The 25,000-nt window shown below is 42.1% G+C and overlaps 1 protein-coding gene across 3 annotated transcripts in view; it reads right to left on the bottom strand.

Moving 5' to 3' along the window:
* Positions 1 to 2,693: 2,693 nt before the first annotated feature.
* LOC143292098 (sodium/hydrogen exchanger 9B2-like) overlaps positions 2,694 to 25,000 on the bottom strand; it is a 28,886-nt gene continuing 6,579 nt past the window's right edge. For all 3 annotated transcript variants that reach the window (XM_076602279.1, XM_076602281.1, XM_076602280.1), the window contains 10 exons: positions 20,406 to 20,910; positions 17,079 to 17,166; positions 15,998 to 16,180; positions 14,276 to 14,451; positions 13,293 to 13,399; positions 11,660 to 11,824; positions 10,432 to 10,540; positions 9,149 to 9,285; positions 6,219 to 6,293; positions 2,694 to 3,739 (listed from right to left, as the gene is read on the bottom strand). In XM_076602279.1, the coding sequence (XP_076458394.1) occupies positions 3,485 to 3,739; positions 6,219 to 6,293; positions 9,149 to 9,285; positions 10,432 to 10,540; positions 11,660 to 11,824; positions 13,293 to 13,399; positions 14,276 to 14,451; positions 15,998 to 16,180; positions 17,079 to 17,166; positions 20,406 to 20,823 (1,713 nt within the window). In that variant the 5' untranslated portion in view covers positions 20,824 to 20,910 and the 3' untranslated portion in view covers positions 2,694 to 3,484. The remainder of the gene's footprint in view (positions 3,740 to 6,218; positions 6,294 to 9,148; positions 9,286 to 10,431; positions 10,541 to 11,659; positions 11,825 to 13,292; positions 13,400 to 14,275; positions 14,452 to 15,997; positions 16,181 to 17,078; positions 17,167 to 20,405; positions 20,911 to 25,000) is intronic.

The raw sequence follows: 25,000 nt of genomic DNA, 5'->3' as shown, positions 1-25,000 counted from the left end.
AATCACACTAAAGAGGAACTGAAAGATCATGTATAGTAATATTCTATATGCTTATCAGGGTGCAAAAAAAAAAAAGAAAAAAAAAAAAGGAAGTATGAATCAAAGAACAGTTGTCAAAAATCAAACAGCTAAAATCCTTCATCAGTCTGATCTGAGATTACACATCAGAAATTGTTTTTTCATAATAATGGAATGCTTGAAAAGATATGATCGAACATTCTATAAAATAGCATGCCAAATGAGCATGCCCAATGATACAGTATATTTGAATCACACACACACACTTTAACGCTCTCATTCAGTAGATCAATAGATGGCTCAGTCACACACACACACACACACACACACACACACACACACATTCCATGATAAATATCAGCTGTAAATAAAACCCTTTTCAATTACAAAGAAATATACATATGTATCACTATCTCTTGAGGTATAGAGTAAATGGTAACTGCCAACTTTGGCTGGTTATAATGATATTATCTTCAAGCAAAATTCATCAATGAATATTGCAAAAGAGTATGCAAATCATAATCTCAAACATTGCAGCTTCTTACATCATCATATACATGGTTAGGAACTGGTTAGCATAAACAAAATTACCAGTATTAATCCATGACAAACATGAGAAAAGAGAAAAAAAATTCTATTCATGTATCATATCAAAAAGAAAAGAGGTAACAAAGAAAAACCTGTATAATAATATCAAAATACCAGAAGTATAACTACTAAACATTATTCCTCTGGTCAACACTGTTTGAATGAGCTGAACAAAACATAAAAATAATGAAAGAAATAACTAAATAATACCAATCAATACTGATGATGATGGTAGATAATGATGATGATGACGATGAAGACAATAACACTGAATATTGTAGTGCATGAGTACTGAAAAGAACAACATGTGCTACACATGCACCCCAATCCATCAATCACACATATACGCTTTGGGATTGGAATTTGTGTTCATGATGGAGCAAACTTATTTTCAAAATAGAAAACCAGTGAAAAAACAACAACACGTCATTTATGAAAACTTCAACACTCCAACCTGTCATATAAATGGCTCCTATAAAGCAGAAATTATTCAGTGAGAGACAAAGAAAGAAAAAAAAAGAGTGTGGACAACAGCAATTCTTGTGTGAAATGAACATAAACATGTTTTACAAACATACACACACACACACACTCACACACATACATACGGAAACACTAAAACACATGCACACACACAAACACACACAGATACTCACTCCCACACAAATACTCACACTCACACAAATATTCAAACATGTAAACACACACACACACAGGTTAATTTTTTTCCCAGTGAAACAAAGCAAACAACACATTACACCAGACCACCTTCCTTTCAACATCCGTCAACAGCGGAGACATTCACCCCAGTAGTGACACACACATGAATCATTCCCTAACTCCACCCATTCTCTCTCACACATAAACACACACACACACACAAAAAGCACATCATGTTTGTTTTGCTCAACATCCCAACATATGTTGCCGAAGGCGGTGAATGCACATGACAGAATGCATAATTTGTCCTAATTCTCTTCCACTATCTGTTTCGTTCTCATTCTCACTCTAGCTCTTCCTCTATTTCTTTCCCCTCCTCTCTCTCTCTCTCATTTTCTCCCTCTCCCGCCCTCTCCCTCTCTCATGTACTCATTCTCCCACTCAGCATCTCTCTCTCTCTTTCTCACAATCTTTTTACTACTTCAGAAAATGTGCACTGAGAAAAAAAAAAAAAGGTATCAAGAAAGGTGGCAGAAAAAAAAGGAGTTTGGGGGTACAGGCATTGGGTGTGTGTGGGGTGGAGGGGTGGGGTACAGGCACTGGGTGTGTGTGGGGTGGAGGGGTGGGGTACAGGCATTGGGTGTGTGTGGGGTGGAGTGGTGGGGTACAGGCACTGGGTGTGTGTGGGGTGGAGGGGTGTGTGTGGGGTGGAGGGGTGGGGTACAGGCATTGGGTGTGTGTGGGGTGGAGGGGTGGGGTACAGGCACTGGGTGTGTGTGGGGTGGAGGGGTGGGGTACAGGCATTGGGTGTGTGTGGGGTGGAGGGGTGGGGTACAGGCACTGGGTGTGTGTGGGGTGGAGGGGTGAGGTAAAGCTGGGGATGGGGAGGATGATAAAGGCACACAGTATTATGTGAGTTCAACTTTCTGAACTCTTCACAACTCATACTCAATTTTATTTTATTTAAAAAAAAACAACAACAAACATCCATTGCAGTTAACTGCGTATCCACCTGATGATGCTTCTCTCTAGTTTGATGTGTGAGGAGCAGACATGATCCTTTCCACTTCCGTATTCCTGATTCAAACACTCCACAGTGAGCTACCACTGCTCTTTATCTGGACCATGCACTTGGAATTATCTCCCTCTTTTGCTTATCAAACTTCAAAGAATCTGGCATTAAACCCCCCCCTCCCCCCCCCCCCCCCCCCCAACACACACACACTCTCTGTTCCCGTCTAATAGTTTCTAGAGCCTTGTATATATAAATTCCATTTGAATCAGAGTTATGCATACATGTGATTGTCTGGTACGAAAACACTTTACCTTTTTTTTTCTTTTTTAAATTTTTTTTTTATTATATATATATATATATATATATATATATATATCATAATTATTATTTATTTATTTATTTATTTATGTAAGCTTATCTATTATTCATTCACTTTTTTTTTCCCTCAAGGCCTGACTAAGCGCGTTGGGTTACGCTGCTGGTCAGGCATCTGCTTGGCAGATGTGGTGTAGCGTATATGGATTTGCCCGAACGCAGTGACGCCTCCTTGAGCTACTGAAACTGAAACTGAAACTAAGCACAAGATTTAGTGCTACAAAAATACATCCATTAACCCCTTGAGTGTTGAACCGTGTTGAAAGGAGATCAGCATGGAATAAAATTACTGAGGTGTATTTACTGCTACTTGTGTGTACTTTAGAGTAGTGTAATTGATTTTATGGAAAACAAAAATAATGCCATCCCAAGAAAAAGAAGTCCAGATGAAAGGACAGTGATTGGTGTCCTGACCTGTAGGGTTAGTCTTATCCTTGAGAGGTGACAGCCTGTCACTGACAAGCACAGCATGCTTTTCAACAGCAGTCAAGGCCATAATATCACTGCACCATCATTTCTCATGTTTAAAAACAACATGCAATTGCTGTAAAAGTATTCAGGCAGTTTCTCTAATTGTCTCCATAATTGACACAGTTATATGAAGAGCGACAACTTTACGTGTGACTTGTTCTCTTTATAGCAACATCTTCACACATGACTGGGTTTTTGGTTTTAAAAAAATATTTATAACAACAGCTTCACATGTGACTGACATTCTATTTATAACAAAATTCTCACACATCACTGTCATTCTGGCCATAGCAACATCTTCACACGTGACTGTCATTCTGTTTATCGCAGCATCTTCACACATGACTGCTGTTCCACCTACAAAACACCAGCTTTACACGTGACTGTCGTTCTGTGCCAAAAGTTTTGTCTCCACCTCTCCCCCTTCCTCTGTTGCTTGCTGCGGTGGCAGTGGCGCCTTCTCTGAAGATGCTGTTGCTGCTGTTGCTTGTCGTCGACCTCGATGGAGGTGGTGTGAGGTGTCTGCTTCAGTAGGTGGGGACCGCCCAGGTAAATGGCCACAGCGCCGATTGGCGCCGTGATGACGATCACCAGCACTGCCAGCACCAACACCTGCCGGGAAATGCATGTGCATAGTGTATTGTGCTGTGTCACTTTTTGTTTTTTATTTTTTTACGTAGACTAGAAATGAGTGTGTGGAGGAGGGGGGTAGAGGAGGTGCAGGGTAATGTGTGGTGTGTGTGTGTGTGTGTGTGTGTGTGTGTGTGTGTTGGAGCTCATGTACGTTTATATGTATTTGACTGTGCTTTCATATCTGTGAAACTGCATGTTTGGTGCATATCTGTTATGCATGTGTGGGTGTATGTGTGAATGTGTGTCTTCATGCTTTACATTTATCTGCTTATTTATCATTATTGTTGTCTTTTTTTATTTTTAATTATTATTATCATTTTATTATTATTATCATTACTACTACCTTTTTTTATATTATAATTAATTATTTATTTATTTATTTATGTAAGCTTATCTATTATTTTTTCACCTTTTTTTTTTTCTCTCTCCTCAAGGCCTGACTAAGCGCGTTGGGTTACGCTGCTGGTCAGGCATCTGCTTGGCAGATGTGGTGTAGCGTATATGGATTTGTCCGAACGCAGTGACGCCTCCTTGAGCTACTGAAACTTTTTGTTTTGTTTTTCTTTGTTGGGTCATAACAGATTGATTCCTTTGTGTGAAATTCCTGAAAGGAAATACATGTGCACGCACTGTGTAATGTACTGAATAGTAAATCTATCTATATTGTACTGTATTGCACTGCATTTTATGGCATTGTATTGTATTGTATCATATTGCATTGGATTGCATTGTATTATATTGTATTCTATCATATTGTATTGTATTGTATAGCATTGTACTGGGCTGCATTGTATTGTATTATTTTATATTGCATTGTATTGTATTGCATTGCACTAGTTTTTTGTCACAAAAGATATCTGTGTGAAATTTTCCTGAAGGTAAGTACAAGTGTGCTATGTATTGTGCTGCATTGTAGATCTATTAGTATAGTATAGTATAGTATAGTATAGTGTAGTGTAGTATAGTGTAAGTGTAGTGTAGTGTAGAAGAAAATATTGCATTGCACTGCATTGTTTGCATTGTACTGCACTGTATTGCATTGTGTTGTATTACTTTTTTTGTCACAACAGATTTCTCTGTGTGAAATTTGGGGCTGCTCTGCCAAGGGAAAGTGTGTCCCCTTAGTGTAGTGCCATTTTCTTGTGTGTATGTGTATGTGTACATGCACTGTGTGTGTGTGTATGTGTGGGTGGGCTCGTGTGTGTGGGTGCATGTGCATTCGATGACCTTGGCTGATTTTTCCATTTTTACTTTACCTTAATTAATACCTTCTATGCATCTTTAAATATTTTGTTCCATTGCTAATCATTTGTTAACTTTAGTTATTTATTTTATTTCATTCCAGTTTGTTTTATCTCTCTATGTAGAATAATGGAAATTCAAAGAGCGCCTTTCAATGCTCAAGGTACTTCACAATAACAGCGAAAAGTAATACCGATGAAAAAATATGGAATGGCGTATAACGCAAGAAAGTTAACAAGTAACAGCATATCACACACTCACACACAAAGAGAAATGGGCGCACACATGCAAGCACACACACACAGGCGCACACGTAACACATACAACACAACACACACATGTGCACACACACACATAGTCAACTGCACCCACACTCCCTCCCTCTATCCTTATACACAAACATCACAATCATGTAATAAGTCTGGATGGAAAAAAGCATGTTCGTAAATGGTAGTGAGGGATAGGCTTTAATCACAGTAATGGGTAAAGAGACAGGTTTTCAGGCCTAACCTGAAAGACTCTAGGGACTGACTGTGTCGGAGAAAGTATGATAGAGAGTTCCAGAGCTTAGATGCTGAAAAAGAAAAAGTTTGTTGGCCATGCTGTTTGCGTGTGAAATTAGGAAGCTGAAAGAGCCTGGTGTCAGCAGAGCATTGAGGGGTTCTGATGGGAATGCACATATGGAGAAGTTCAGATAGATACTGAGGAGCAGTGCATGTGATAACCTTGAAGCAGAGACAATAATACTTGCATTCTATGCTTTGTTCAGTTGGAAGCCAGTGCAATTTATAAAGCAGAGGAGTGCAATATTGATTTCTAGATAATTTACACATGAGCCTAGAGTTCTGGAAGCGCTGAAGAGGTTGAATAATAGGTTGAGGTCAGCCAAAGAACACAGAGTTGCAATAATCAAGACGAGAAAGGATGTAAGAAGAGACTTAATATATATATATATATATATATATATATATATATATATATATATATATATATATATATATTTCCACCACCACCCTTCCCAGCATTAATTTTAATATGTTCTCTCAAGGCCTGACAAGCATGTTGGGTTCATGTGTATCTATGTGTAAGCTGCCATCTGCTTCCCCATGAATTCCCTCCACCATACTCAAAGTCAAGATGATTTACAAAGCACGGAACAACCAGGCAAATAAAAATAAATGACAACATGATTTTGCAGGGACAGGGACAATCTCACCTTTTCTCCATATTCAATCATGTCTTCGTCACCCATCTCCCTCGCCATGTCATAGGCTATAGCTCCAATGGCAGCCTGCACACAGTTTTCTAACACTGTCATTGACGATCCTGAAGAACCACTGTACAGCATGGTTGAGCACATTTCACATGGAAAGGTGTGATTTAAATTATCATTATTATCATCAAATTTATCATCATCATCATGGAGTGATGGCCTGGAGGTAACGCGTCCGCCTAGGAAGTGAGAGAATCTCAGCACGCTGGTTCGGATCAAGGCTCAGCCACCGATATTTTCTACCCCTCCACTAGACCTTGGGTAGCGCTGTAGTATAGCGACACGCTCTCCCTGGGGAGAGCAGCCTGAATTTCACACAAGAGAAATCTGTTGTGACAAAAAGAGAAATACAATACAAAACAATCATCATCATTATGATTTTTATCTTTATCAATCTTATTATTATTATCATCATTACTATTATCATAATGATTATCATTATTATTGTTGTCATCATTTTCTCTTTTTTATTTTATTTCACTTTTCAAATTTTATTTTATTTTATTGTAATTAGGGAAGTCAGACATTTCCATCATCAGGGATGACTGGACTATACTGAACCCATCCTCACTTTGTTGTGTCTGTAGTGTTTCATGTATTTCCGCTGTGTGCTTTTGTCTGCTCATGATCCTACGCTGGCTGCTTTTGCAAGTTTGTGCATTTTGCACTGTGGCTTTTCTCCTCCTGTTTTTTTGGTCATTGTGGTTTGTTTTTTTCCCCTTCAGGGCTGTCCCCTTTGGTGTTTGTTCCCCTGGCATCAACTTCAGATCTGCAGATTGTTTGTCGTGTTCTTGGGGTTTATTCTTTTATTCTTCCATCATGTTTGTCATCTTCATCTTCCCCCTCTTGTTCTTCCATTGGGTGTTTCTGATTTTTTGTCTTTTCATCGATACTGCATTGGTTGTATCTGATTGTTTGTCTTTTCATCAGTAATGCATTGGTTGTATTTGATTTTTTGTCTTTTCATCGGTACGGCATTTGTATCTGATTGTTGTCTTTTCATCGGTATGTCTTTTCATCGGTACTACATTGGTTGTATCTGATTGTTGTCTCTTCATCGGTACTGCACTGGTTGTATCTGATTGTTGTCTTTTCATCGGTACTACATTGGTTGTATCTGATTGTTGTCTTTTCATCGGTACTGCATTGGTTGTATCTGATTGTTGTCTTTTCATCGGTACTACATTGGTTGTATCTGATTGTTGTCTTTTCATCGGTACTGCATTGGTTGTATCTGATTGTTGTCTTTTCATCGGTACTACATTGGTTGTATCTGATTGTTGTCTCTTCATCGGTACTGCACTGGTTGTATCTGATTGTTGTCTCTTCATCAGTACTGCATTGGCTGTATCTGATTGTTGTCTTTTCATCGGTACTACATTGGTTGTATCTGATTGTTGTCTTTTCATCAGTACTGCATTGGTTGTATCTGATTGTTGTCTTTTCATCGGTACTGCATTGGTTGTATCTGATTGTTGTCTCTTCATCAGTACTGCATTGGCTGTATCTGATTTATGTCTTTTCATCAGTACTGCATTGGTTGTATCTGATTGTTGTCTTTTCATCGGTATGCACTGGTTGTATCTGATTGTTGTCTCTTCATCGGTACTGCATTGGTTGTATCTGACTGATGTCTTTTCATCAGTACTGCATTGGTTGTATCTGATTGTTGTCTTTTCATCGGTATGCACTGGTTGTATCTGATTGTTGTTTTTTCATCGGTACTGCACTGGTTGTATCTGATGTCTTTTCATCGGTACTGCATTGGTTGTATCTGATTGTTGTCTTTTCATCAGTACTGCACTGGGTATCTGATTGTTGTCTCTTCATCGGTACTGCATTGGTTGTATCTGATTGTTGTCTCTTCATTGGTACTGCATTGGTTGTATCTGATTGTTGTCTTTTCATCAGTACTGCATTGGTTGTATCTGATTGTTGTCTTTTCATCAGTACTGCATTGGTTGTATCTGATTGTTGTCTCTTCATCGGTACTGCATTGGTTGTATCTGATTGATGTCTTTTCATCGGTACTGCATTGGTTGTATCTGATTGTTGTCTTTTCATCAGTACTGCACTGGGTATCTGATTGTTGTCTCTTCATCAGTACTACATTGGCTGTATCTGATTGTTGTCTCTTCATCGGTACTGCATTGGTTGTATCTGATTGTTGTCTTTTCATCAGTACTGCACTGGGTATCTGATTGATGTCTTTTCATCGGTACTGCATTGGTTGTATCTGATTGTTGTCTTTTCATCGGTACTGCATTGGTTGTATCTGATTGTTGTCTTTTCATCAGTACTGCACTGGGTATCTGATTGTTGTCTCTTCATCGGTACTGCATTGGTTGTATCTGATTGTTGTCTTTTCATCGGTACTACATTGGTTGTATCTGATTGTTGTCTTTTCATCGGTACTGCATTGGTTGTATCTGATTGTTGTCTTTTCATCGGTACTGCATTGGTTGTATCTGATTGATGTCTTTTCATCGGTACTGCATTGGTTGTATCTGATTGTTGTCTTTTCATCAGTACTGCACTGGGTATCTGATTGTTGTCTCTTCATCAGTACTGCATTGGTTGTATCTGATTGTTGTCTTTTCATCGGTACTGCATTGGTTGTATCTGATTGTTGTCTTTTCATCGGTACTGCATTGGTTGTATCTGATTGTTGTCTTTTCATCGGTATGCATTCTTCCCTCTATCTCCTCTTCTGTAGTCTTCACATACTTGGTGGCAGGGAAATGAGCGTATCTGGTTGTATGTAATTATGTTTGGTGTGTGAATGAGCACACACATGTGAATACAGTGTGTATGACTGGAGTGAATACTATCATTATCATCATCATCATCATAACCACAGGCACATTTTTTACCTGCACGGTAGCTTTGGGAAGCCAGGCGAGGGGTACGAACAAGCGCTCCTTCATGTTGAGGTTGGTCCCGAACACGGACAGGAATGCCACAGCACAGCGCACAGTCAGACCTATGGCCAGCACGGCCACACCCTCACCTGCCAACACCCACACACACATTAAAAAAAAAAAGCAACAACAACAACAAACCAAAAAAAGATATACTGATAGTTTCAGCTTCAGTTTCTCAAAGAGGCGTCGCTGCGTTCGAACAAATCCATATACGCTACATCACATCTACTAGGCAGATGCCTGATCAGCGGCATAACCCAACATGCTTAGTCGGGCCTTGAGTGCGTGCTTTTATCATATTTGTGTATGTATCAGAGTGGATTCCTTCCACAGAATTTTGCCAGAGGACAACACTCTCGTTGGCATGGGTTGTTTTTTTTCTGTGCGCCAAGTACATGCTGCACACAGGACCTCGATTTATTGTCTCATCCGAATGACTAATATACTCAGTTTTCAGTTTGACTTTCCAGTCAAACATGGGAGAAAGGGTGAGAGAGGGATTCGAATCCTCACGGACTCTCTATATTGGCAGCTGAGCGTCTTAACCATTCTGCCACCTTCCTCCTTATTGATAGGTCTATAATATCATAAAGCTTTGAAATGTTGATCAGTGAGGGCTGCTTATGATATAAATGGTTCTGTTTCCAGCATGCACAGCTTACACAGATTTGACAAGCACTCGTTTCTGGTGGTGAGCAAAAATATGATTTGGACTGACATACATATTTGTAAGCACTGGTAACCCCATCCCCAGTCCCATTTTCAGTGTCTTTGTTCAGCAGGAATCATACATGAGCTATTAAGTCTTTACCTCTTGTTTAATACTATTATCCCCATTTCTTACCACCTGCCCCTTCTCCCTTGACACACAAGCACTACATGCTTCCACACACAGCTTCACACACATACACATATTCACACACACACACACACACACACACACAAACCCTCACACACACACAAACACACACACACACACACCACCTCCCCTCATCCTAATCCACACACATCCCCCCTCACCCTCATCCACACATACCCCCTCATCCTCATCCTCATCCACACAGACACATGTGTACCCCTCATCTTCATCCACATCTCTCCTCATCCTCATCTATACACACACACACACACAGACATCTTACCACCCCCCACCCATGCCACAAACACATGGAAACACACATCCTACACGTCAGAAAACAGGAGCAGTCACCACAGGCAGAGAACTAACTGACCGACAGTGTCCCCGCTCAGCTTGTCAATGCGCACAGCGGCTGCGATCAGACCGAAGAGCAGGGGCTGGAACAGCATCCACAGCACCCCTACCACCTCCTCCACCGGGTTCTGTCATCATCGTTCGTATCATCGTCGTCAGTTATCATTGTCATCATCATAACTGTCATTGTCATCATTATTATCATCATCATTACTGTCATTGTCATTATTATTATTGTCATCATCAATTTAAGTACGTCATCCTTGTAGTCATCATTAATTTATTAACATGACTGGTGTCATTATCATTGTCCTTATCATTATCAACATCATCGTTGTTGTCGTCATTATTGTCATCATCAATATCAATATCATTATTGTTGTCATCATTATTGTCATCATCATCATTGTTCACATCATAATCGTTTGCTCATTATTGCCATCATCATCATTGTTTACATCATTGTTGTCAACATTATTGATAGCATCATCATTATTATCACATCATCACTGTTGTCATCTTATTGGTGTTATTATCGACATCACTATTGTCATCATTATTATTATCATCAGCATTGTCATTAATATGAGCACTATTACTGACATCACTATTACTGTCATCTTCACAATCATCAACATCATCTGATTTTTTTTCACCATTATCATTATCATCATTATCATGTTTATCACTATGATTTACAGTATCATTATTGTCGTCATCACTATTATCAAAGACATCATCATTGTTGTCAATATTATTACTGTCATCATCATTATTGCTAACATCAAAACTCTTGTCATCATTATCATGGCATTCATCATTATCAACATCCTCATTATTACTGTTGTCATCATAATTATCAACATCATCATTATTGCTGTCATCAATATTTATCAACATCATTACCGTTGTCATTATCATTGTCATCATCACCTCTGAAAATGGAGCATGGCTGCCTACATGGCGGGGTAAAAATGGTTATACACGTAAAAGCCCACTTGTGCACATACGAGTGAACGTGAGAGTTCCAGCCCAAGAAAGAAGAAGAAGAAGAAGAAGAAGTCATCATCATTATTACCATCATATACACTGGCACCAACCAACCCCACCAGACCCTACACCAACATCGCCCAGTCACACCCAACCACATCTAAACCCCCGCCCCCCAAAAAAACAACAGAACCAACCAACCTATACCTCCACCCAAACCCACAACCCCCACACCACCCCCTCACAAATCCACCCACCTTTTGTCCCGGAGGCATCTCTTGGCGCCAGCGCAGGGCGGCCACAAAGGCCAGAGTGAGGACGGCCAGTGGCCCGGCCCCTGACCACCCGGCCCTCTTGCTGCCGAACACGGCCAGCAGGGAGAACCCCATCAGCAGGGCCGAGCGGAACAGCAGCAGGTGTTTCTGTGAACACACACACACACACACACACACACGCATACATGTACGCATGCATGTACAGACACACACAAGCACACACACACAGAGGCAGACACACACACACGCACACACACACACAAACATACATGCATGAACACACAGAGACAGGCAGGCAGACACACACGAGCACGCACACCCACACATACACACAGATAGGCAGACACACAGGCACACACACACACAGACAGGCAGGCAGACAGGCAGGCAGACACACACACACACACACTACAATAGTGGGGTGTTGGCTGAGTGGCAGTACATACACCAAGGAAGTGAGACAGTCTCAGTGCATAGGATTGAATTGAATCCCACACTTAACAGTGTTTTCTCCCCCTAGACTAGACTTTGGGTGGTGGTGTGGGCGCTTGTCATTGAATGAGACAATTACCCATGGTCCCGTGTGCAGCATGCATATAGTGCATGTAAAAGAACCCATGGCAACAACAGAACTGTCCCTGGCAAAATTCTGTAGAAAATACACACTGCACGCAGATCATCATCATAATACTTACACTTTTTTTTCAGGGAGGAATACCACAGGAACATGCCCATAACAATGGTAGTTATTGTAACAACAACGACAACAGCAACAACATTAATAATAACTACATAGTGGATTGGTGGCCTGGTGGTCACGCGTCCCTAGTCCGCCTGGAAAGCAAGACAAACAGAGCGAACAGGATCAAACCCCACACTCACCACCATTTTCTCCCCATCCACTAGACTTTGAGTGGTGGTCTGGACGCTTGTCATTCGACTGAGACAATAACCTGTGTGTAGCATGCACTTGGCAAACGTAAAAGAACCCATGGCAATGAAAGATTTGTCCCTGGCAAAATTCTGTAGAAAAATCCACTTTGACAGCAAAAAAAAAAAAAAAAAAAAAAGTTCTTGCAGGTAGCACAAAACAAAAACAAAACCAACCAACCAGAAAAAAAACCGAAAAGAACTGATGGTGCTCTTTACCGTTGTGATGGGCTCTCCAGGTGAGCAGCCTGAATTTTACACAGAAAGTTAAGATAAACCCTACGAAGACCTTCTGTCCATAGTGAAAAAACGCAAACTTAGGTGGTATGGACACATCTCCCGATCATCTGGTCTTGCCAAAACGTTCCTGCAAGGCACCGTACAAGGAGGCAGAAGGAGAGGACGGCAGAAGAAGAGATGGGAAGACAACATCCGGGGGTGGACAGGCTTGACGCTCGGTGACGCCCTGAGGAAATCAGAAAACCGTGAAGAGTGGAGAGGGGTGGTGGCCAGGTCAGCAGCGGTGCCCCAACGGTCTGAACCCAGACTACGGGAGAGGTGAAGGTGAAGGTGAAGGTAAGATAAAGAGTAACACAATACAATTCCATAAGAATAACAATAATAGAAAAATAGAAATAGTAATGATAATATTAATGATAATCATCATCATCATCAGAATACTCACACTTTTTTTCTGGGGCACATACCACAGGATCATGCCCATAACAGTACCAACAACCACCCCCACCACCGCCTCCAGTGGTCCTTTGAACAGGTTCCACACCAGGTCCCCTGTACAGGAAATAATGAAAAAAAAAAAAAAGAAAAAAGGTATGGCAATAAAGCAAAAGATGACACAGAGTCTGTAAAAGTGCCAAATGGAGAGTGTCCGTAAAAAGAACACAACAACTGTGGGTTGTGAAATAAGACTACTCATTTTGATAAAAAGCGTTAACGTTTGTGACTACAGGTCCTTGTGAACAGTGGAAGATTCCACTTATTTTGTAAACCATAGGTTCTTGTTATTTTTTTTTCTTTACAGACTTTATCCATTTGCCAGTGAAATAAATAAGCTCATTAAGATCACTAAACATTTTATTTTTTTCATCATGCATGCATGTGCACATGTGTGATTGTGTGTGTGTGTGTGTGTGTGTGTGTGTGTGTGTGTGTGTGTGCATGTGTGTGTGTGGGTGTATGCACGAGAAAACCTGGGCGCTGTGCTGAAGTGGTTAGCATCATGGACTTGACAACAGGGAGGATGCAGATTTGATCACCATCAGAGGTGGTACTTTTCAGCCTGTACCAGCCCTCACCAAAAGCTGAGCGTGCTAAGGGCTCAGATAGGAACAGGACTGGAACCACACAGTCAAGGGTTATCCTTTTCTTGGATGCATCTTTGGGTGTGTTGCTCAGATTTCCTGACCAACACTGCAGGTGTCTGTACCTCACAGCCTGGTTGATGCTGGGATATACTCTGAGAGTACAACCCTGTCAAGTAGTCCCAAAAATAAATGGAGCCCCATTGCAGCACTGTCATCACCCCGAGCATCATCGAAATAAAGGAAACAAAATGTCCCAAATTCTGGGGCACAAGTCATACAGACACACACAGACACACACACTCAGACACACACACACAAATCAATGATAACAACACTGCCTCACCTGAAGAAAAGGTGATACCCAGGAGCACCCCAAACCCCGTGATGGCCAGCACATCATCGATACTGGCCGCTGCCAGGATGAGGGTGGGAATCCCCTTGTCGATGCCATAGCCACGGTCAGACAGACTCAGCAAGGATGGCACCACAACAGCGGGTGACACGGCTGCGATGATGAACCTGCCGAGCAGAGGAAACACTGAAGAACATATGTATCTATAGAAATTGCTGGACTTGTCATCGATAGTTCCCTGTGGACTGCTGATGCTGGGACTACAACAGATGAAACCGGGCGTGCCTGTGGGTATGAGAGATTTGGAATGAGTGGTATGGGGGTAATGCCACTGAAACTGTGAAGATGATAAAAAAAAAAAGGTCTGCAGTGAATTCATGTCCACTGTGTCTAGCGCTCAATATAGGAAGGCAGGGCCCAATCCTCTCCTTCTGCCATGTTAACCTTCCCCAACCAAGATCAGGTACCCATTCTCACCTGGGTGGAGTGGGGAAAATTACAGCAAAGTACCTTTCCCTAGGACACAACACTGTGCTGAAACAGGGGCCTCGACACCCTGATCACTAGTGAACACTCAATCAGAAGTCCAAAGTGTAAACAATTCTGCTGTGTCAGCCCCAACAACAACAAATAAACAAAAACCAAAAAACAAAAAAAAGCAACAACGACAAAAAACAAAAAAAAAGACACCCACAAACACAGCAAACACATGCTCAACTTTTTTTGTTTTTTGTTCACACAACGACTGACAAGTGATTTTCTACAAACAGCATGGCAATATATGAACACCGAAAGTGAATATCTTCATCAGTCTTTTTTTTTTCTCCTTCCCTTCTCCCTTGTGGATTTTATTTTTCTTCCATCGACAAATGCACTGTTTGTGTGTGTGTATGTGTGTGTGTGTGTGTGTGTGTGTGTGTGTGTGTGTGTGTGTGTGTGTGCTCTTGAGGGTACAAGACTCAAATGTTCTTAAGTTCCCTCTCAAAAATCAATACTAAAGAAAAAATATGAATTAGTGTTGTTTTTTTAAAATACTGATGCACATTTTCCCAATCAGAATCATGTAATTAATACATCTGACGTTTCCTTTCGGATACTGAGGTTCCTTCACTCCAAACAGAATGTCAGTAACTGACAATTTTAACTTAATGTTTGTTTCTAGTTTCAATTTCCTGTTGAATAAAGTTCCATAGGTTTCGGACCAAAGGGCACTCACAGAAAAAGCGCTCAATGAAATCAATCTTGTCTGGGCACTCAGCTTTAAAACCCATCCACCCAACAACACCAACCAAGGCCTCACCCCAGCATGAAGCCCATCCACCAAGCAACACCAACCAAGGCCTCACCCCAGCATGAAGCCCATCCACCAAACAACACCAACCAAGGCCTCACCCCAGCATGAAGCCCATCCACCCAACAACACCAACCAAGGCCTCACCCCAGCATGAAGCCCATCCACCAAGCAACACCAACCAAGGCCTCACCCCAGCATGAAGCCCATCCACCAAACAACACCAACCAAGGCCTCACCCCAGCATGAAGCCCATCCACCAACAACACCAACCAAGGCCTCACCCCAGCATGAAGCCCATCCACCAAACAACACCAACCAAGGCCTCACCCCAGCATGAAGCCCATCCACCAAACAACACCAACCAAGGCCTCACCCCAGCATGAAGCCCATCCACCAAACAACACCAACCAAGGCCTCACCCCAGCATGAAGCCCCACTGCCACGGGAAGCCCAGGATGAGGTAGGCAGCGATGCCGTCCGTCAGCGTCTCCATGAGGCAGGGGCAGAAGGACAGCCGCAGCACCACGAACGACAGGCGGCGAAGGGCTTTGGGGTCGAGCCCCAGACCCGCCCGGATCAGGATGATGGCTAGGGCGATCTGTCTGCACACAGGAATTCATCACCTTATTCATGTGCTTTTTGTCAACACAGCACATAAAATGTGTTCTCTGCATTTTTTTTTTTTTTTTTTTTTTGCTAGTTATTCCAAAAAGACTATTTGTGTTGTGTATTTTACGGTTTTCTGTTCATTATCATGTATGTGTGTGTAAAATGTAAAAAAAAATGTATCAGGTGATCAGTTGGCTTTGAGCTGGTTGGTTACATGTGTTGTGTTGTGCTGTGCTGTACTGTCCCTTACTACTTTTTTATTCATTTATGTGAAATTTGAGCTGCTCAAGTGCAGCTCCACCCATTGTTTTGTTTACCTGTGTCTGCAAGTATCAGTATGTTTGTTTTCTTATGAAAGTGTTGTTGTTTTTTTCTACAGAATTTTGCCTGAGATAAACCTCATTCAAACACACAAACCACCAACATTTTTCTGTGAAAAACATCAGCACATGTACAAACATATGTATGATAATGTAGAGTGATGGCCTAGAGGTAACGCGTCGGCCTAGGAAGTGAGAGAATCTGAGCACGCTGGTTCGAATCACGGTTCAGCCGCCGATATTTTCTCCCCCTCCACTAGACCCTGAGTGGTGGTCTGGATGCTAGTCATTCAGATGAGATGATAAACCGAGGTCCCGTGTGCAACATGCACTTAGCGCACGTAAAAGAACCCACGGCAAAAAAAAAGATTGTTCCTGGCAAAATTCTGTAGAAAAATCCACTTCGATAGGAAAAACAAATAAAACTGCATGCAGGAGAAAATACAAAAAAAATGGGTGGCGCTGTAGTGTAATGACACTCTCTCCCTGGGGAGAGCAGCCCGAATTTCACACAGAGAAATCTGTTGTGATAAAAAGAAATACAAATACAAATAAATCCAAATCCACTAACCTGCATCCTGACCCCCAGTCCTGGTGAATGTCTTTGGCAATGTCCACACCAGGGACATTCCCCAGTATTCCTCCCACGATAAGCATCCCTGCCACACAAAACAAATACATCATAAAAAAAAAAAAAAAAATCAACAACAACAGCAACAAACAAACACCCCAAGATAAAGGCATGCAATTTATTTCTAATGAACATGAATGAAAATTTAAAATACATGAATAAGCCTTTGAAATGCCACAGATGATTAAAGGGGCAGCATGCAACCCTTTCCAACCAAAACACACACAAAAACAACAACAAAAACCAAACAACAACAAAAAACCCCAAACAAACAAAAAAGCAAAAAACCCCATCAAAACCAACAAAAACAGCCACACACATCCCTCCCCTCAAAACAACAATAACAACAACAACAACAACAAAAAACATGAACAAATGTCTGGTTGATGCTATCAGTTGAGAAGACATACATATATACATATACATATGGTACATTTTAGGCAAAATGGATGTTTCTCTCTAATTGATGACTATTTCTAATGATTTATCCAAGGTAGGTTGGGGTTTTTTTGTGTGGGTTTTTTTTTTTTAAAGTATGGATACTATGTATGTTTCTTTTTTTTCTCCCCTTTTTTAGGTTTCATCCAAATTGTTACTCCTCCCCTTCTCATGTATGTATTTCATAAGAATACTATGTTTGAATGTTGCAATTTCTTTTTCTTTTCACATGTTTCATCCATATTTCTCCCCCTCCCCTTCCTATATATATACTTATGTTAAATTTCCACAAGTCACCAAAATGGAAAATAACTAGAACCAGCAGCAGCACCACCACCACCACCAAATGTTCAACAACAATCATGAAAGCAAAACATGAAAGACATGAATTTCAACATGAAGTGATGGACACATGTATTATTCTCTCAATAAATCAAGCATTATTCATTTTCATACTGTCCAATGCATCAAAATGTTGACTCGCAGGTTGACACAGCAGAGCACTATTCATCAGCAAGCTAGCAGGTAAAACAAAAACAAACAAACAAACATAAAACAAACAAACAAACAAAAAATCTATCCATCAAATTTCAACAAAGAGGAAGGTTTCAAGTTCAACAACAACATGTATGTTTGTGAATAACGCAGAAAGAGAGAGAGAGAGAGAGAGAGAGAGAGAGAGAGAGAGAGAGAGACAGAGACAGAGACAGAGAGAGAGGGTAGTTGAGACAGTCAGACAGAGAATCTGACACACACACAAACACACCAACACAAACACGCACACGCACACACACCAACACACATACACATACACAACATCCAGTACAAACAACCCCTTCCCCCCTTGCCCCAACACACAAACACACTCAGTTAGAGGCCTAGCACAGCCAATTAATTATGTCCACATCTAAAGACGTCCCCCAGCCCCCAAGTGACAAAGCTGTCAGGGGACAGGAACATGGCAATACATAGTAATACCATGCCGCTAGAACTCCCAGTCAGCTTTGAGTGACAGCCTCGACACTCACCACTCTGTCAGTGTCCAGCCATTCAATTTCCCCCTCTCTTTGCCTTGAAGGCACAGGGGGCTGTTCCTATGGCAAGCCATTGATGTCAAAAGTTCTTGAGGCTGACAGTCAGTTTTACTGATATGATTCAGATTTGGAATATGACATCTTTTCGTTTCTCTCAATATGCACAACAACAATACCAACACCAATAATTATAACAACAACAACAGCAACAATAATGATAATAATACTGATAATAATAATCATTATTACAATAGCAATGACACTACTACTACTTCTACTACTGTTACTACTCCTACTACTGCTACTACTACTACTACTGACAATAATGCAATCTATATATCTTATGCACAGGGGTCAAGAGTGCTAACATTCAAGACCAAAAGCAGGGTTTTTTCTTTGTTTTGTTATGTTTTGTTTTAAGAAAAATGAACAACACACACACACACACACACACACACACACACACATCTATGATCTAGACATCCATGAAAGTCACTTGACTGTTAGGTGCCCAGATCTGAACTGAAAGTTTGTTTCAGCAAGACAAATTTGGAAGGGAACATAATACCAGTGACAGGACAAAGGTATGACAACTCAGAAAAGGCATGGTTGTCCTTATTTCTTTTTATGATGTGGACTGTGGGATTAGATGAAAATGACTGAGTCAGCAGATGATCACAGTGAACGGGATGAAACATAAGGCTGAGCAAGATCTGATAAGCACTGAGGTGATGTGAGAGAGAAAGCATTGAAGCACTTGCAAGAAATGTTGTAATCTATTCTCTGAGCAATAGGAAGCCACTGGAGTTCAGCCAGCAGAGATTTTTATGAATCTTTTTTTTCTTTTTTCTTTTTTTTTTGAAGCCTTGAAGACATGGTGAGCTGCAACATTTTGGACTATCTGAAGTTTTTCAATTACAAGTTGGGAAGATCCAACCAGAAGCGAATTGTGTACAGTAACCGAGGCGAGAAAGAATCCAGGGACGTGACAAGATTTCTGGAGGCTTCAACAGTGAGAACAGAATCTATAGTATTGTTCATGATTTAAGGTACGCTCTTTGACAAGGTTTAGTTACTAGAGGCCTCATTGAGACACTGTTATCAAACAATGAGTGGAAACTAACAGGTCATAACAAAGAAAAGGGTGTTGATTCCACCGAACATGTTAAGCCTTAGGTAGTGTTGTTCAGCTCCAAACAGAATGTTCTCTACTGTTGCCACAGGGAAGTTATGTATTCTATAAATAAACACACACACACACACACACACACGCTACCACAATCACACACACACACCCCTTTGTCACAATCAGTTTCAGTTTCAGTTTCAAGGAGATATTACTGTGTTCGGACACAATCCATATATATGCCATACCACATCTGCTGGGCAGATGCCTGACAGCAGCAAAACCCAACATGCTAGTCAGGCCTTGAGTGCATGCATACAAGATACTTATTTGTGTACCAATCACTGAATCAGAGTGTATTTTTTAAGAGGATTTTGTCAGAGGAATCTTTTGTTGCCCAGGGTTGTTTTTCAGAGTGCTATGTGCATATTGCACACAGGACCTTGTTTATCATCTCATCCAAAATGACTAAAAGCTCAGTTTAATTTTCCATACAAACTTGGGGCAAAGAGCAAGAGTTACAGGGAATCAACCCAGATCCTGACAGACACTGTATTGGCAAATAAACATAAGCGTCTGAACCATTCTGACACCTTCCTGCACAATGTGTCAATACCAACCATCACCCATCATCAGCATCATCATCATCATCACATCACTCTCACTCACCCAGAAGCGGAGGTAGGCGACACAGGTTCATCAGGTAACCCCCACACCAGCAGAAGAAGAAGAGCATGAGGAGGGCGAAAAGGTTCCCTCCAGGCAGAGCGTCCTCATCGACCACCGCCCACAGCACCGCCCAGAACAAGCAGCCGGCCACCACCACAAACAGCGCGGCCCCGATCCTCCCGTGCGGAGGGCACAGCAGGCTGACCCTGAACCTCTCACAGAGGTCGGCGCCGGGCTGGAGGGGGTGATGCTCGGCGAGGATTGGGCGCAGGGTTCGGAGGCAGCTTTCCTGGCAGCGGTCACATCGGGAAGGGTCCTCCTCGGGGTGCTGTTTGACTTTGTCCAGGTGGTCTTTGATTTCGTACTCTATGTCCATGTCTATGCCATTCTCTGGTTTGGTGGTGGTGGTCTGCGACATTGTTGGTGTTGGTGTTGTTGCTGTTGGTGGTGGTGGTGGTGGTCACAGGTGATGGTGGTGGTGGGTTTCCAGGGTATTGTACTATTACTGGAAGGGTAGAAGGAATAAAAGTGTTTTATTTGCAGCTGGAGGTGGATGTTAAGACATATATTTTGATAAAAAGCAACAACAACAACAACAACAAAAAAAACATGTTCAAATAAACATGTATACAAGCACAATCACTGAATATGCAAACAGACAGTGACATACATGCATGCATGTGTATATATGCACATCTATCTATCTCTGTGTGTGTGTGTGTGTGTGTGTGTGTGTGTGTGTGTAGGTCAACAGACAGAAAAGTATGCAAATTTAATACATCATGCAAGTGTTGAGGGCATTCACACACAATCAAGTACACACACACATAAACACACACACTATGCTGCAGACATACACTTTATCTCCTGCAAACACATTTTATAAGTAGTAATATGTGCGTATGAACTTGCTAATACACTAACATATAGGTCTACTGATACAAAATACAAAAAACAACTGATTTACACACAGATATATATATATACACACACATACACACACACACACACACACACACACATGTATACAGGCATACAGACACAAAGTGTATATCACAAATTTAATACACAATGGAAGTGTTGAGGTCACACACACACACACACACACACACACACACTTACAAGTACACAAACCACACACACTCAGAAACATACACACACACACCACACACATTAACACACACACACACACAAACTCTCTCTCTGCAGATATACACATTCTCTCTCCTGAACACACATTTCAATAGTCATATGTGCATACAGACTTGCTGTTACACTAACATGTGTGTATGTAGGTGTCCAAATGCAAACTATATGCAAAGTAACTGACATGCAAACACATACACATATATACAGGTACAGAGACATGAAATGTATGGAAAATAATGTTAACACACACACACACACACACACACACCTGCTTTGGGGAACTGAAGCACGCACCACTATAGAAGCTGAACACAATCTTCATTCAACACACTTGCTCTCACCGCTTCCAGCAACTCTCAACATTCATTCATGACTGAACCATATGATTAAATAGTGATCAGGGTTCACAGCCCCATTTTGGCAAGGTGTTGGGAGCTTGGGAAAGGCACTTTACTTCCATTTCCCCGCACTCCATCCAACTATTTTGTGTGTGAATGGTCACCTGAACTTGGATGCGTTGGTTAAAAGGGGAAAGAGAGGACTGGGCCTCACCTTCCTGCACCAAGCCCTGGATACAGTGGATATTCAATTCACTGGCCTGACGGCTCTAAAAAGGCAATGGGACCTTTTCACCTTTCACTTTCAATTAAATCCACGGGCAGTTTTGCACATATACATGTAACAGATATAGCCCTGTACAGTCCTGTGACTCACAATCACACATGCACTTGATTTGGTTTGGTAATTTACATTTGCCCCATGAAAATTTAACAGGATAATCTATCTGTCTATCTATCTGTCTGTCTGTCTGTCAATGTATGTATGCATGCACGCATGTATGTATATATTCATATTTGTTTGTTTGTTTGTGTGTGTGTGTGCGTGTGCGTGTGCGTACATGCATATACAACCCAAAACATACAATCCAGCCCTTGCTAAATCAGTAGCAAACTGAGTAAACGTGTGATCTATCTGTCTGTCTATAGGTCTATCTGTCTATCCATCTTCCTTTCCTTTTTATAGATGTTTTTGTAACAAATATGGCTGTTCCGGAACAGTAGACATGTTTGCAACCCCACCCTCTGTTTTGACTCACCACCACCTCCTATCTACCTGGCCTCCTTTGATCATAGAGAGATAGAATACATGCAATCATAACACAATAACCTGAATAGGCAGAGCAGGCATGTTAACATTTTTTCGACAACCTCAAGGTCATAATAGTTACTGTTATGAATACACTGATGCCAACATTACTGTAAGCAATGCAGATTTTATGTAATATCTAATTAGTTGATTATTATACACAAATTTCACTGTCAAGCAAAGGAAATGGAAAGAAAGAAACACTTACACACGCTGTGCACAGACTTGGAGCTCGGAGAGGGAAAACAACCATATGTATGAAGCAGTGCTTTAAAACGGGCCCCTTTAAAACAACCGACTGGAAGAGGAAGACATGCATGCTGGGGTGTGTGGGGGGTGGGGACGTGGGAGGGAGAGGGAGTGTAGGGGGGGGGGGCCGGGGGGGGGGCGGGGGGGGGTGAATGGGGTGTCGTGGGGGGCGGGGGGGGGGGGCAGCAACAGTGAGAGATGGAAGGGGAGGGTGAGGGTGGGTTAGATGGTGGTGGGAAGGAGGGGGAAAAGCATGGGAGAGGACCTGTTGAGCTGGGGGGGGGAGCAGGGGAGGGGAAGAAGAGCAAGAGGAGGAGGGAGGTGGAGGGAGGAAGAAGGAACACAGCAGCAGTGAGAAGCAGAAGGAGAAGGTGAGGGTAGGGGTGGGGGGTAGGTGGTGGGAAGAAGGAACAACATAGGGAGGTGGACTCTTAAGGCTGGAGGAGGAGAGGGGGGATGGGGGTGGGGGGGGGGGGAGGATTAGAAGGGAGAATCACAACCAGCAGTGAGAGATGGGAGGAGGGGGTTGGTGGATGTGTGTGTGGGGGGGGAGAGAGCGGGGAGGGGGGCTAAAGGGGGGGGGGTGAAGGTGGAGGGGGGTGAAGGGGGAAGGGGGGGGGCTGCTGGTCATGGGGGATGGAGGAAAAGCAAGGAAGAGGGACTTCAGGAGTTGGGAGGTGGAGGGGAAAGGGGGCGGGGGGGGGGGGGGGTGGTGAAGAAAGTGGGAGGTCCTGTAACCTAACTGACAACAAGTGACAGCCGAAAAAAAGGTGCAGGTGGTGTGAGGGGGCGGGGTCAGTGCTGAAGGGGACAGAAAGACACATGTCGTGGGGGAAGTACAGTAGCTAGATAGATGTTCAGAACAAAGTCAGGTGAGGGTTGTGGGGATGGTGAGGGTAGGGGTGGTGGTAGTGGTGGTACCTCTGTGGTTTGGAGAATGAACAGGGAGGGGACATGATAAGGGAGGTGGGAGGGGGGTTGTGGGGGACGGGATGAAGGAAACAGAGCAGTGTGTGTGTGTGTGTGTGTGTGTGTGTGTGTGTGTGTGTGTGTGTGTGTGGTGTGGTGTGTTCATGCGTCCGTGTGCATTATGTTTTTCCTTCTCCATTCACTGTCACGCACCCTCTCCATTTTACATTTTGTGTTCTATCTTTTCCACATTCTGTTCTCTCTCTCTTTTCATTCCTCAATCCCCTCGGCCGCCCCTCCCCCTCCCCTCCCCTCCCCTCCCCCACCCCCACCTCCACTGCCCCCTTTTAAGTTGAATATTTCTTCCCTTGCCACTGATTTTTACAAATGATGATTTCTAATTAATGATAATAATAATCATCATTTTGAGAGAAATAATAATAATAATACAAATAACAATTATAATGATAATATCATTTATTTTCAGTCTAATATCATCATCTTAGATGAACCGACTATAAATGAATAAACAATGTGTATCACGTGTATTGTATAGTAATGTACTGGATATGCTTTGGATTGCATTCAGTATCACATTGTAATGCAGTGTGTAACTGTCTAGCAACTAAGTGCATGCAGCACACGCAACAAAATGTCTTGAATGAAATATCTCAAGGCCTGATCACATGTGTTTATGCAAAGTCAGGCATCTGCTCATAATTATTCTATTTATCTTTTAAAGCAGACATTGTGTGGTATGTATATTCTAGATCCATCTGGACAATCTGACACGTACAAGATGAAACTGAAATAAAGAAAAAAAACAAAAACTGCCTAGTCCAAAAGACTAGCATCCATTTGTTTGACCACCTCTCAAGATCCAATGGAGAAACGGGGGCGGGGGGTGGGGGGGGGGGGGGTGAAAGGGTTTGGGGGGAAGGGGGTGGGGAAGTAAAAATGCCAAGCTTGTGCAGGAATAGCACCCAAAACACCTGACTTCTAGCACATAACCACTTCGCCACCACTCCAGTGTGTAGACAGTATACTTTAATATACTATGATTTATGAGTGTGAGTGGGCCTGGTTTGTCATTGAGAATAAGACAAGAGAGCTGTAATGAAACAGAAATAGAAACATGAGTG

The sequence above is a fragment of the Babylonia areolata genome, chromosome 18 (genome assembly GCF_041734735.1).
Source record: "Babylonia areolata isolate BAREFJ2019XMU chromosome 18, ASM4173473v1, whole genome shotgun sequence".
Taxonomy (NCBI): domain Eukaryota; kingdom Metazoa; phylum Mollusca; class Gastropoda; order Neogastropoda; family Buccinidae; genus Babylonia; species Babylonia areolata.
Note: the sequence above shows the minus strand (reverse complement) of the source record. Positions and strands in the feature narration are given on the sequence as shown.